The following is a 14,547-nucleotide window of genomic DNA, read 5'->3' as shown; positions in this document are numbered from 1 at the left end:
TCGAACACTTATGGTTTGTTGTTCTTTCATTCTTTCGTTCTCCAATTCTTTCTTTCTTTCTTTTCTTTCTTTCTTTCTTTCTTTCTTTCTTTCTTTCTTTCTTTCTTTCTTTCCTTCCTTCTTTCTTTCATTCGTTCGTTCGTTCGTTCTTTCCTTTTTTTTCTTTCTTTCTGTCTTTTTTTTCTTTCTTCTTTTCTTTCTTTCTTGCTTACTCTCACTTTCTTAGTGCATTTCTCTTTCTAATTTTTTACTTACTCTGATCATTCACTTTTGCACTCGTTCAAACATTGCGCACATAAGAATTGAGAAAATATGTATACATAAAAATGTCGTGGCTCAGTAGCGATAATAGAAGTAATAGTAATAGTTTAATAGTAATAGTAGTAATAGTGATAGTATAGACATACTAGTAGAAGTAAAAGTATCAATGATAAATATAGTCAAACATGATAGTCTCATCTAATCAGAGCACAATGTGTTCTTTTTTCTTGTATTTCGTTTATGGCTAGTTACTAGAGAAATAGTGAGAAATTGGGTTGAGGCGTGCTGTGTGTATGTATGTATGTATGTATGTGTATGTTTATATGTAATTCATAGGTATCGTTGGGGTAAGACACGAGTCAATACCTAACAAAAACCTTTCAAAATGTATTCTAAAAACATAGATAAGAGCATTCTGGGTTATGCTTCTCTGTTTTCTTTTGTACATGACGCTACATCTTTTTACAATCATAATTAAGAATTACTATCATAAATAAGAACTTGTAAAAAGTATACCTGGTACCGTGAATCGCGAAACTTCCTTTGTTAAAAAATCGTCATCCTGAATATTAGGGATGTCTACAAAAATCACCGAAAACTTGCATGAGGAGCGATAGCAGTCATCTTTTGAACGGTACTTAGGTTGTATTGCTGTGGCGGGATCGTAGTAATAATAATAGTGACAATGATGGTAACGGTAATTACGGTAATGATGATAATGATAAATTGCTGAATGGTCCACGGCAGGGGATCACTTGTCAGAACTTGGGCACTCTCCAGGTTGTTTCATTATACTATAATCTAGACGGTATTGAGCTGAAAGTAAAAATATTATTTATGACAAAAAAGCGACATATGTATTTTATTCGCATATAATTATAAATATAATAATTATAAATAATAACATTCTATACATATGTAATAATATAATTAAATTTATACTAACTAATTTGATATAATTAAAATTTTCGAAAAAAAAACTTATAAAATTTATAATATTAAAAAAAAATTTATTATTATAAATCAAAATTTAGCTAATATAAGTATATTCAAATATACAAATAAGCGTAATATATATATGCAAATATATGTATGCAGATTCAATTTTTTAATAAATTGTCCATTTGAAAATAAAAATAAAAATAAAAAATATAGAAATGAATTATGAAAAATCTTGTACCTTTTTTAGTAAGATCCTCCATAGTTTGATCTTTACAATCAACTGCAAGATGACTACTACTGCCACAATTATAACACGAAATTTTCGTTGGTGGGACGGCAGCCGGTGCATATGTTACAACTGGAGTAGGTGGCATATATGGCGTCTGAACAGGTGTTGTAGCTGCATTTGGTGGAGGTGGTGGTGTTCCTCCCGAAGATGGATGTCCAGGATATTGATACATCATTTCACCATTAGGTTGATACGTAGTTGGATAAGTTGGCCTTGCATACGGTCCATGTGAGAAGTTAGAATAAATACCACTACTCGGTCTCAAAGCCGGGAAATGACCATGCGGCAAATATGTGACCTGCGAATGCGATGGTGGCGCGGGAAAGGAAACACATTGTGATAGATTTGGGGGTCCACCGCCGTTCACCATTTGATTTTTATGACGTATCACATGTGCCTGATTTCTTTTAGTACGTTGCCTTTCCGGGCCTGATTGTATAGGCTGTTGGGATACTGGATGTGAAACTGCACTTGTAGAATGTACTGGTGCAGAGCTAAGATGGTCAGTAACTGGTGGTGCATTGCTCTCACTTCCGCTCACCCACGGTGCTGCTGGAGGAGTTTCCGGCGGAGATCTACTACCAGTACTGTCGGAACTACTGCTCTGTGAACAATGCCTGCTGCCCTCAGGGTCTAACCTCAAGGCTTGTAATTGTGTTAAACAATATACGTGTTGAGCATTGCACCTAAAATATTTTAAAATATTATTAAAATCAAAGATTGATTTTTATGAATGCGTGAATTTTTTTCTTACCTTGAGTATCGATTTTGTACCCCGGCAACAGGTAATGTAAGACAGGCATAACATGGTGCATTCTGTGCAGCATACATCGGTGGTGGTGCAGGATACATTTGTATTTGCGCAGGATCTAATGGTGGCATAGGATATCGCCGTAAATTAGGAGTAGCTGCATGATTATGATGATGATGCATCGCTGGATGCTGTTCCTGTAAGGGCATTGACTTACTGCTTTGATTTCCATTATCATTCAACATCTCCATTCCTGGTATAGCCTACATAAAAGTTTTGTAACGTATCCATTAAATAAAAATTGATAATTAATAATATATTAATACATAACAAATATAAATTATTAATTATTACCTCATTTTCAGCTGGATCTACTACTGTATGTGTTGTGCTAGTAGTACTCTCTAATTTTTTGTCAGTGGAAATTTGATTTAAACCATTAGTGGTTTGACTTTTAACTATACTTCGCAATTGTCCTACAGCATTCGGCGTTAATCCTATTTCTCTCAAGTCCTCATCGCTCATTCTTCGAATCTATATAATATATTAACTATATTAAATATTAAATTATATAATATATTATATAATTATATTCACTAATGTCATAAAAATATTTTATTATATGTGTAGAATAAATACGAATTCGTAATTTAATCTAATAAAATGATATGAATAATATGATTTAAATTAAAATTTTTTAATTTAATATATTTTAAATTAAGATTTTTTATCAAATATTTTATGAAATTTCGAATTATTTTACAATTCTATTATCTTACCTCGTCAAGAGAAAAATTCTGCAAATTGCCTTTGAAATTTGGCATTTCCTTTCCTAATGTTTCTCGTAAAGAATCACCAGAAATTGAAGACCGCAACCGTGGTGGTGGTGGTTGTTTTGATTGAGGTGCTGCCGGAATTAAGGTAGAAGGGGTATTCTCGATGCTATTATGCCGTGAAAAAGTAGTAGAACTGCTGATAGACAAGGGAACAGAGCGTGATGGAAGCAATGGAGGTTGACTAGGATGACTTCTGTTCGTACCCAATGTGGGAAGTGGAGGAAGGGAATTGGCATTTGAGCTACAGATGCTTGTCTGACTGTTAGAGGCACTCGTTGACGTTGTTAAGGTATTTGAAGTAGATTGAGTCACTTGCGAAGAGGTGCGCGGCATTGTATTATTTCTGCGACCCATTGGGGAATTGCTGCGACTAGGAGATCGAGACTGGGATGGTGACGATTGACGGCTGACTAAGGGGGAAGGTGGATAAGCCAACATGTCGCCAGAGTGATACATCAGTTGATTCCCCATCATAACCTGACCTGTCCATGGTGGCATATGATTTACTGATGGAAAGCCAAGATGAAGGTATTGTGTTGCACCACCTGATCCCATTGGCATTTGTTCTGGAGTTGGCAGGCATAATCCAGGTGGAGGCATAGAAAGACCAGGAGGAACTCCAGTTACCATGGTATTATTTCTCATTGTCATTTCTCCTATAAAGATATTACATAAACAATTATTAATATATGTGTATATATATATATCAAATAATGAAATAGAAATGCATTATAAATACCGTGATAAGTTTGCATTGGAGGTGGAGCTATCATACAACTGCCCTGCATTTCCGTATCCATTAATCTTTCATTTGTATTTATACATGGCGTGCAACCCTATTATTGCAACAGATATAAGAATATAATTTAAAATAATATTTACAGTTTCTTCTTTTTAACTTTTATATTAAATTTTGAAATTAAAAAAGAATAGTACTTAATTATAAATATAATTATAAATATAATTTATTTAAAATAGTCATGATATATTTATTTCCATAAATAAATAAATATAAAAATTTACACATACTTGTGCTTGTTTATAGGATGAATTTGATTTTGAGAGATTCAAACGAGCTTCTTCTTCTTGAAGTTTAATGTAAATGTTACCAAAAACACTTTTCTGCTCATATGTAAATGCTGGATGATTTAAAGCCATTGTATACAACAAAAGTAGCTCTTCTAGAGGTTGATCATCCGGTGTAAAGGTGGTCCCATTTAATAGATTAGAGATTTCTTGATAGTCAAAATTTGATAAATTCTTATATAAGATGACAGCACATGCATAATTACAAGAATGTAATAATGCCATATAGAGAGCAAGTTTCCTTCGTGTGCGTTTATCTGCCACACCTAAGGTTGTTAACTCGGCAAGATCAGAAGCACTGTTTGCATGATGTTCTGTGTCACGAAGATCATTGTAATCCCGTTTACCAATATCCTCTACACAAGTGCCAAGATATCGTACTTCAAATGGCAGGCACATATTTAATAATGTGCACATGACATCGATGCGTTTATAACTGCACACACATAAATATATTTTTTTATAAATAATAAACTTACTAAAAATATTTTTTTTTCATAAATATGAAATGTTTCTGTATAATCAAAGTTTTAAAAAATATAAAAATATACTTATATACAACACTAACATAATAACTAATATAATTAATTTATAAAAATTGTTAAATATTAAATTGGAATAAACAATAATTATTTACAATTAAATAATCTTTCAAAATTATAAATATATAAATTTTAAATTATAATATTTTATATAATTTATATTAATACATAATATATATTTATATTTTTATTTATTGAAATTAGATTTAAATTCTTTTCATAAAATATTTGTATTTAAAAATTATTTTAAAAAAATGATATAATAATGATATAATAATAATTATTCATTATTATAATTATAATATATAATAATAACTATATATCAAAAATTATTAAAATTATATCAAAATAATAACATGTATATGACAAAATTTATATATGTATAATTCTTATTAAAACATGTTGCAATAGTGTTTAATCATTAAATTTCTAATAATATACTTTTTAAAATTTTATTATAACATATATTCCATATTTTATAGGAAAAACGAATAATATTGATATTTATAATAATATTAAATATATATCATTTTTTATAATTTTAAATCGAAAATGTTCATAAAAAAATTTAATTATTAATTCATTATAATATCTTCCATATACACGAAATTAAAGGAAAACAGTTGCTACCATACTTGGAGTTTCTGTATAATAAACAGAAAAATTATATATCGATAATGAAGTAAATTAAACATTAAAGAAAATCAATATTTACATTATTTTTTCAGTATTAATATATTCATTTAAATTTTTGACATACGATTAAGATTAAATTGTAGAATATTCTTTTTGGTTAGTTCAAAATTTGGTAAGGATGAAGAGGTCATAGTGAAAAACGAAACGGAGTACTATAAATAAGAAAATATAGTACTCCATTTCCGAACAAGAAGAATATGGCATTAGTTAGAAAAGAAACTGATAATACTTTTATTACCTGGACAGATTCCCAAACCATGATACTACGTTCTCCTTACACACCATTGCCAGACAACATTGATACCACTTGGGCTAAAGAAAGCGCCGATGCGGACAGCTTTGGCGCCTCGGGTGTTGCTATCAAGTGACAATCACGGCGGAGTCTGGTACAATAACGAACCAGTTTCAAAGCATTCACGAATGTGAAAGATTTGTTAAAATCCGAAGGCAATCAGCCGAGGAGAGTACTTCAAACGTACAGCGGCGGTAGCAGCAGTACGGCACACCGTGAAGTATCCACATTCGCGGCAGCAGGCAGAGGCAGGCACGACCGAATGATCGGTGAAAACGACAACCATTAACGAACAAATCACACGTTCATCAGAAACTTCGCATAAACAAATATACGGTCGTACCGTTAAAAATAAAATTCCACCTCTGCAATTGTCCCTACTGCGTACATTAATTCTCACGAGATGTTCCAAGTCGAAAAGTCGAGTCTCGAGATCCGTTCACATGCTCGCGTTAAAAAAGGCATCAAGCACTTGCTGCTCCAATTTATAAGAGGCATTTCCATGTATGTAAGCAATCACATTTACTAACCATTGCATTGGCTATTATTTTATTTATTATCAATTAAAAATATATTTTAATATTTAACATAATACGTTAAAGCTAATTTAAAATATTTTATAATGATCGTTAGAAAATCATTATTTTAGAAATTATAATCATTAGTTTTCAATATCATACAATCTTACATAGATATCAGATTTAAGTATTATCCTTAGATTTATGTATTAAATATGATTTAACTTTGAATTAGCGTTAATCTTTTAAATTCGAGTCATTAATATTTATTTTTTTAAATTTTTATAATTGAAATTAATTGAATATATATGAAAAATAATCAAAATTAAAACAAAACAATATCAAAATTAAATAAAAATCTATTATCTATTAATTTATCTATAATAATTAATAATAAATTATCTATAATAATAATAAGATAAATATTTTTCATTATTAAAATATTCTCATATGCACAACATTAATATACACAGAATACAATTAATTTTATTAATATTTTATTTATCTACACTTAAAAATCACACATGCAACTTTTTAAAGTTAATTTCAAGGGTAAGATTTATTTACAATAAATTAAAAGAATAACAAGTTTGATAATATTTCATATAATTGCTTGTCCAGAACCAAATAATAAATATACTATACATCCTAATATATCTATTATAGCTATAAATATAAATACAACAGACCAGCTGTGTGTTACATGTAATATATATCCAGAAAAGTATACTCCAAGAAATCCTGGAAATATTTTATATTATTATTTTTATTGATAACAATAAAAAATATATATATTAATTTATAATTATATATATATATATATATATATACCAGGTATGGCACCAACAGTGTTCATTAATCCAAATACACTTCCAGAATGTTTTGGTGCAAGATCTGATGGATTTACTGCAATTGCATTATTATGAAAACCTGAACCACCAATTATAAATGCAAGACAAATTATTGCACTTTGAAAAGTTTCCACTTTTGCTGAAATAATTTTAAATTTAATTCTGTTATATAATTTTTTACGGAGAATTATTTCCATACCTAAAAATAATAAACTTATGACTTCAATTAGAAAACATATTGTTTCAATTATTTTACGTGTTACTGTAACAGAATACCCTGCTTTTATTATTTTCTCGGAAAGGGCTTTACCCAAAAATGTACAAGGTAACATAGATAGCCACGGTACCATATTTACAACCCAACCCTAAATATATATAAAATAATAAATAAAAATTCTAAACAAATGGTATATTTAAATGATATAAGAAAAATATTTATTAATAATTAACTACCTTTACTTCTGGAAATGTATCATGAAAATACATTGGCATCCAAGATAATAATACAAAAAAACAATTATTTTGGCAAGCATGACCTATTACACATGACCTAAAAATAATGAAATTAATATGTAAAACTTATATATCTATAAATTTGTAATTATAATATTTATATAAGTATCCATATAACTTTATATATACTTTTTATATTAAGATTTGTGTCAGAAATTGTGTGACTTATGATAATTGAATTCAAATTGATCCCATGCACAATGATTACCAGAATGGAGGCTTTTTTAAAAGCTTCAACCAAGGCAAAGTGTAGGTAGTAGATGACTTAGTAGAAGCTGCTTTTTCCTTAAAGGGTAGAGTATGATAACTTAATAATAATGTCCATGCCAAACTTAAACCTCCTAAGACAATAAATTTTTTAATAGAAATATATTTAATTTAATTTACTATATGATTTATATTTATCAATAAATATGTATATTATTCTATAATTTGATTTTTTAAAATTACAAATTAGAAATAATATATTTTTGCATAACAAGTTTAACATAAGTATAACAAATTTATTTGTTAATTTAATATATTTTTTTATTCAATTAATATCCTCCCTTAACATATATATAAAGATGTGGGAAATATTGGTAAAATATATATTATATTATTAAATCAAAAATGAATGAATCAATTAAAGAAAATATTAATATTAATGTAAATTATAATGTATAGTTAATACAATTAAATTATAATTATAATATTTATTTACCTAATGTTTGAAAAACTGTTATCCAATTATAATTTTCTAATAAATAAGAACCTAGAGATCCAGTGAGTAATGTGCCAAGAGCAGATCCTGATGTTAATAAACTAAAAAATGAAGCTCTTTCTGTTTCATGTAATCGCTGACTTATTAAACTAATCATACTAGGAAAATGCATTCCTGTAACATATGACATATAAAGAATAAATTATTTTTTATATTTCTATTATTCAATTTATTAATTTAGAATACCTTGGAATGCACCATTTATCGTTCTTATTGTTGCTACTAATAATACAGAATTATCATTTTTTGAAAAAAATTCTATAACTTCTGGCATAAAAAATGTTGTCATAGACCATCCAAGAGCAGAAATTAATAAAACTTTCTGTCCTCCAATTTTATCACTAATATAACCACTAGCAACTTGTGTTAATGTATAACCCCAAAAAAAACTAGATAATATTATTCCAGAATCTGGTTTGGACCATTGTTTTTCTCTACTTATTATTGGCATTAGTAAAGGAACAGATGTTCTTGTGGCATATATAAGACAAGTACCACATAATAGTGATAAAAACCATTTTCGTCTTTCCTTCCTAAAAAAAAGTTGCTTCATAATTTTATACACGGACATATGTCATTAATTTAAAAAAATAATCTAATAAAAAAGATAAAAAAAATTTTATAAATTATTTTATAAATTATTTTTCTAATATTTTAATAGAAAATAATTACCTTGACCAAAATGAATTTGTTTTTTCATCTTGAATTAATCCTAAAGATATTTGCATTTGCATTTCTCATCAAATAATTTCATTCGTAAATAATTTTTTCCATATAATTAAACTATTAAAATATAAATTATAAATATATATTTTTTTTCCTAAAAATATAATTTATATATTTTCTGTGAATTAATAGTAAAAAAATTAAAATAAAACCATACCTTACACTTCTCATGTATGAATTTATATAATTATGAATTTACAAATTCAAATCATCATTGTTTAAAATAAGTCAATTTGTTATGAATATTTATTAATAATTTTATCAAGAAAATAATACGTTAATAATACAATTAATTATCTTTCTTTTTAATTATATCACAAAAACATAATGATTATATTTTTGTTTACTTTAGCTGTTTAGAATTGTTTAAATAAATATCAATTTTATTCTTTTTACATAGAAATAGATTGAAAGATAGAAATATACATTGATTAATATACACATTGACGTTGCATTATTTGAAAACTTCATAGAATAAGCAACGTCAATAATATGAAGTTGCTTTTCAAATATACAAGCGCGAAAATATATAATGAAGAAATAGGATAATATATATTTAATACACATTCTGATATATTTTTATATTTGCTTTGTTTTCACTCTTCAAAATTTGTTTATATTCTTTATATTATTATTATTATTATAAAATTTAGCTGTAAATATCTAATAATATTTTTTCAATAGTACTTTTAAGTTCTAAAAAAATTATTACTTAAAAAATTAAAATTTAAAATTATTTATATGATTTATATAAATAAAATAGAAATATGTATTTTTATTTTTATAATATAATATATAATACTATCAGAAAAAAATCATTGATCACTGATACAAAATCTGATTAATGAAAATCTAGAAAGATCCTAAAAAAGGAAGACTTCGTGAAAAAGAAACGAATATTCGATTCGTTTAATATATAAATAATCGATTTCATATCTTATTAATTACTTATTTTGAATTTTTACTCATTCTATGAGCAAAATGCTTCAATATTTCATGGGCACCAACTTATACAAATCAAATTCTTAAATTAAAAAATTGTTAAATTTCTAATTCATATAATAATAATAATAATCTTATTATTATAAAAATTAATAAAAATGAAATTCAAAAAGATATATGTATATATATTATATATTATATAAACGAATTACATTCATTCGATAAATGAAAGTTTAAATTCAACAAATTTAATTATATCAATTAAATTATTAAGAAAATAATGTATTATAAATTATATTAATATAAAAATATTTATTATTTATCATTTCATTTTTGATTTTAAGCTTTTATAAAATATTTATGATTTATTTTTATATAATATTTTCTTTTATTTCATGTACAAAATTTTGTAATTTCGAATCTATTAAACACCTTATAGAATAAGTGTTCTTACGTTCTTTAGAGTAGAGTAAGTAGTTAATACATTCAATTCGTTAAATTGAAAGTGATAAGCGGATGGATTGACATTTTATTATATTATTAATAAAATGGCTCAAAATAAGATTAAATTCGCATTTACTTATAATTTACTTAACAAGAAGAAAGTTGCTTTATATGGCAGTAGATCATTGGGGTAAGATTTCGCAATTAAGTAACCTTATTTTTTTTTTGAACAATTTATCTTTGAATTATAGAATATAATAAATTAAAATTATTAATACTTCGTGAATTTAGATGTGACATTAAATTTGTTTTTATTTTTTTTAAATTTTAAATTTTGAAATTTAAATAATAATATTTAAATAATTTTAAATAGATACATGAAACTGAATGAATTGGAAAAAAATGTAAAATCATAATAAAATTATGAACAGCTTTGGAAAAAATTCATTTTGATGAATCAATAAAGATAAAAATTTGAATGTGATTTTAATTCTAAAAAATTAATAATTATGAACTTAGATATAAATATAAATTATTATAAATATATTTTTTGAAATTGACATTAAATTTTAATAAAAATTAGCATAAAATATTAAAAATAATATTTTATTAATATCAATGATAATAATTATTTTATATGAAATTTTGATTAATATTAAATTATTTTGTATATTATAGTACATGGTGGCCTCATGTAAAAATGGGCCCACCAGATGCAATTTTAGGTCTTACAGAAGCATATAAAAAAGATCAAAATCCAAATAAAGTTAATTTAGGAGTTGGTGCTTATCGAGATGATAATGGTAAACCATTTGTTTTACCAAGTGTACGAAAGGTATATATATATTTAAAAATAGTTTAGTTAAAATATGTTTAAAAACTATATAATTTTCTTCATTAATTTTATAAATTTAAATGTTTAATAGGCAGAAGAAAAAATTAAAACTAAAAATATGGATAAAGAATATGCACCAATTGCAGGAAGTTCAGATTTTTGTAAACAAAGTATTAAATTGGCACTTGGTGATGACAGTGATATTATTAAAAATGGTTTAGTACGTATTATATATAAAATATATTTTTTAAAAATATGAGACATAGATAAATTGAATTTAATTTTCTTAGATATAAAATATAAATAAAAAATAAAAAAAAAAGTTATTTATATATGTATCTGTATTTATTAATTTTCAGAAATATAATAAATACCTTCCATTTCTGAAAATTAAGGTATAATAAGATATTAAGGTATAATAAATACCTTATATTGAATTATAAGAAAAACTGATAATTTAATATATATCTGATTAATATTAGATGTTTAATATTTTTTTTAAATATTTTTAATGATTAATGTTCAATTATTAATTTTTATTTATTATTACATAATTTATAATTTTTATAAATTTTACTATTTGTATTTTCAAAAATTTACATTACAAATTTATCATTTTATATAAAAATAATAACATAACATATAATAATAATATAATATAACATAAATAATAATATAATATAAATATTATTTTTAAAAATATTTTAATTTAAAATTTGTAAATAATATATATAGGTGTAATATATGTATTATGTTTTTTCTTATTATAATATATAAAAGATTTATTTTTTTTATCATAATATATAAGAAAAATAAAATTAAAAAATTAAAGTGAAAAATTAAATTAATAAAAGAAGAAAATCAAAAATAATTTTTTATTAAATTTGATTCTGAAAAATTATTTTAAAAAATTTATATATATTCTCAAATATGTATTTGATGATCATAGAGAATCCTTTAAGATAATCTTGAAAATTATTTTAAGATGTTTTTGCAAAAATATTTTGCATACTTACATATTCGAGATGGATCATGAAAACAATGAAAATCTGCTATATGTATATAACAAGCATTTAATAAAATACGATATTCATTTTAAAAATATAAAAATATATTTATAGATGCAATTATAAATGTATTCAATATGATTGTAATCTTAATATATGAGGAATAATTTAAAATAAAAAATGATTAAATAAATTTTAATATTTTTAAAATATTGAATTACTTAGATATATAATCATTATTCATATATATTATATATTAACACATATTTAATTTTTTTTTAATATATGCTATTTATTTTTATAATTTTTAATATAAAATTAATTTATAATTTACAATTTATATTTTGTAGAATGCTACTGTTCAAGGAGTTTCTGGTACAGGTTCACTTTATATTGGATCACTTTTTTTATCGCAATTCTTTTCTAGTAATAAAGAAATATATGTACCAAAACCTACTTGGGGAAATCATAGTCAAATATTTAGACTTGCAGGGCTTCCAATGAAATTTTATCGTTATTATGATCCAAAAACATGTGGATTAGATTTCAATGGTGTTTTAGAAGATTTATCTGTTAGTAATATATAAATATTATAATGATAAATAATATAATATATTTACAAATTCTATTTATAATATAATATTTTACAGAAAATACCAGAAAAATCTATTGTTCTTTTTCATGCTTGTGCTCATAATCCCACTGGTGTTGATCCTAATCCAGATCAATGGAAAGAATTGGCTGAAATAGTAAAGAAGAGAAATCTCTTTCCCTTTTTTGACATGGCATATCAAGGGTTTGCTTCAGGTAGAATAATACATAAAAAAAATTAAATAATTTAATTTTTAATAACATACAAAAATTTGCATTTTAAAATATTTTGATATAAATTCTAGGTAGTCTAGATAATGATGCTTTTGCTGTTAGATATTTTGTGAAAAATGGAATTGACATTATGTTAGCCCAGTCATATGCAAAAAATATGGGTTTATATGGTAAACATATTAAATATAATTTTATTATAATCTTTTTTGAAAGATTTTTAAGTTATAAATTTTTATAGGTGAACGTGTAGGAGCATTATCGATAATTACATCCAACAAAGAAGAAGCAGATCGTGTTCTTTCACAATTGAAAATTATAATTAGACCAGCATATTCCAATCCACCAATTAATGGTGCTAGAATTGTTAATGAAATCTTAAACGATTCTGAATTAAAAAGACAATGGCTTACTGATGTAAAGACAATGGCTAACCGTATTATTTCTATGCGTCAAACATTGACTAATAATCTTAAAAAATGTGGTAGTTCTCGTGATTGGTCACATATTACAAATCAAATTGGAATGTTTTGTTTTACTGGTCTTAAAACTTCTGAGGTATTATATTTAATATTGTCTATTTTTATTGTTACTAATAATTTAATTTTTATTTATTTGTATTATTTTATAGGCAGAAAAACTTACAAAGGACTATAGCATTTATTTGACAAAGGATGGTAGAATATCTGTGGCAGGAGTAACAACAAAAAATGTAGATTACGTTGCACAAGCTATGCATGATGTTACAAAATAATTAAATAATTAAATATTTCTACGTTTCATCAAATTTCTTTAATTAGATAAATAATATTTTTTCTAATATAAATTATATTAATTATATTATTANAATAATAATAATAATAATAATAATAATAATAATAATTATATATATAAATAAAATAATATATATAAATATGTACTTTATATCAAATGCATTTAATTTTGCACGCTATTTTTATAAAAAAAACTGCAGGCAGTACTATTGTAATGATGCATTAATATAATATAAATTTTATGTTAACTCTTTATCAATATGATTATTTATTGAGATGATCCTTTATAATTCTCATAAGTTATATTATTATTATTTTGTTATTATACATTTAATATAATAAAAGAATTTATAATATTAATTTATTTTTTTAATATAAGTTTAATGCATTACTTTATAATATGTTCAATAATTCAATACAATTTTTAATATATTATAATTAATTAATTTAAATTAATATAGATATTATTCATTAATCATAAAAATAAAAATTTTTGTAAAATATATTAAATTTTATAATATATATATATAAATTTATATTATATTATTTATATTATATTTATATATAAATTTAATATATATAAATTTTATAATAAAAATTTTTACAAATAATTACAATAAAAACTTTTAAAGATTATTTTATAATAATTTAATTATCA

At 24.3% G+C, this 14,547-nt stretch overlaps 3 protein-coding genes across 6 annotated transcripts in view; 1 reads left to right on the top strand and 2 right to left on the bottom strand.

Moving 5' to 3' along the window:
• Positions 1-6,126, bottom strand: part of LOC122721163 (zinc finger CCHC domain-containing protein 2) — a 7,977-nt gene extending 1,851 nt beyond the window's left edge. The window contains exons 1-9 of one of the 2 annotated variants that reach the window (XM_043948485.1): positions 6,039-6,126; positions 5,642-5,786; positions 4,109-4,601; positions 3,819-3,915; positions 3,023-3,735; positions 2,598-2,777; positions 2,247-2,506; positions 1,442-2,178; positions 1-1,077 (exon numbers count right to left, since the gene is read on the bottom strand). The exon at positions 1-1,077 is cut by the window's left edge and continues 1,851 nt beyond it. In XM_043948485.1, the coding sequence (XP_043804420.1) occupies positions 1,013-1,077; positions 1,442-2,178; positions 2,247-2,506; positions 2,598-2,777; positions 3,023-3,735; positions 3,819-3,915; positions 4,109-4,601; positions 5,642-5,688 (2,592 nt within the window). In that variant the 5' untranslated portion in view covers positions 5,689-5,786; positions 6,039-6,126 and the 3' untranslated portion in view covers positions 1-1,012. Of the gene's footprint in view, positions 1,078-1,441; positions 2,179-2,246; positions 2,507-2,597; positions 2,778-3,022; positions 3,736-3,818; positions 3,916-4,108; positions 4,602-5,641 lie in introns of both variants that reach the window. The other variant, XM_043928037.1, reaches the window with a different exon arrangement.
• A 613-nt stretch (positions 6,127-6,739) lies between these two features.
• Positions 6,740-9,275, bottom strand: LOC122720667 (solute carrier family 17 member 9). Of its 3 annotated transcripts, XM_043947512.1 has the most exons (9): positions 9,224-9,275; positions 9,013-9,160; positions 8,527-8,873; positions 8,281-8,454; positions 7,786-7,918; positions 7,518-7,614; positions 7,264-7,429; positions 7,045-7,203; positions 6,747-6,954 (listed from the first exon to the last, which is right to left on the bottom strand). In XM_043947512.1, the coding sequence occupies exons 2-9, from the start codon at positions 9,072-9,074 to the stop codon at positions 6,815-6,817; spliced, it is 1,278 nt and encodes a 425-aa protein (XP_043803447.1). In that variant the 5' UTR covers positions 9,075-9,160; positions 9,224-9,275; the 3' UTR covers positions 6,747-6,814. The 3 variants fall into 3 exon arrangements, with proteins under 3 accessions (XP_043803430.1, XP_043803439.1, XP_043803447.1); XM_043947495.1 differs by having other exon boundaries at positions 6,740-6,954; positions 7,045-7,429; XM_043947504.1 differs by having other exon boundaries at positions 6,740-6,954; positions 7,045-7,429; positions 9,013-9,123; positions 9,224-9,257.
• Positions 9,276-10,471: 1,196 nt separating this feature from the next.
• Positions 10,472-13,908, top strand: LOC122720214 (aspartate aminotransferase, mitochondrial). The gene is made up of 8 exons (XM_043946768.1): positions 10,472-10,642; positions 11,131-11,287; positions 11,379-11,507; positions 12,645-12,866; positions 12,945-13,101; positions 13,191-13,289; positions 13,358-13,674; positions 13,748-13,908. The coding sequence occupies exons 1-8, from the start codon at positions 10,557-10,559 to the stop codon at positions 13,868-13,870; spliced, it is 1,290 nt and encodes a 429-aa protein (XP_043802703.1). The 5' UTR covers positions 10,472-10,556; the 3' UTR covers positions 13,871-13,908.
• Positions 13,909-14,547: the final 639 nt, after the last annotated feature.

Source organism: Apis laboriosa, unplaced genomic scaffold (assembly GCF_014066325.1).
Source record: "Apis laboriosa isolate Shangri-la unplaced genomic scaffold, ASM1406632v1 scaffold105_cov147, whole genome shotgun sequence".
In the NCBI taxonomy this organism is placed as follows: Eukaryota; Metazoa; Arthropoda; class Insecta; order Hymenoptera; family Apidae; genus Apis; species Apis laboriosa.
This window is presented reverse-complemented; position numbering and strand designations above follow the sequence as displayed.

What these genes read in the sequence shown, in the direction of transcription:
- LOC122720667 (XM_043947495.1), bottom strand. Translation starts at nt 9,074, where the DNA reads ATGCAAATGCAAATATCTTTAGGATTAATTCAAGATGAAAAAACAAAT. An exon ending in GATAAATGGTGCATTCCAAG is followed by an intron (nt 8,455 to 8,526) that starts GTATTCTAAATT and finishes CATATGTTACAG; the next exon opens with GAATGCATTTTCCTAGTATG. An exon ending in CACTGTTGGTGCCATACCTG is followed by an intron (nt 6,955 to 7,044) that starts GTATATATATAT and finishes AAATATTTCCAG; the next exon opens with GATTTCTTGGAGTATACTTT.
- LOC122720214 (XM_043946768.1), top strand. Translation starts at nt 10,557, where the DNA reads ATGGCTCAAAATAAGATTAAATTCGCATTTACTTATAATTTACTTAAC. An exon ending in ATATTATTAAAAATGGTTTA is followed by an intron (nt 11,508 to 12,644) that starts GTACGTATTATA and finishes TATATTTTGTAG; the next exon opens with AATGCTACTGTTCAAGGAGT. An exon ending in CTGGTCTTAAAACTTCTGAG is followed by an intron (nt 13,675 to 13,747) that starts GTATTATATTTA and finishes ATTATTTTATAG; the next exon opens with GCAGAAAAACTTACAAAGGA.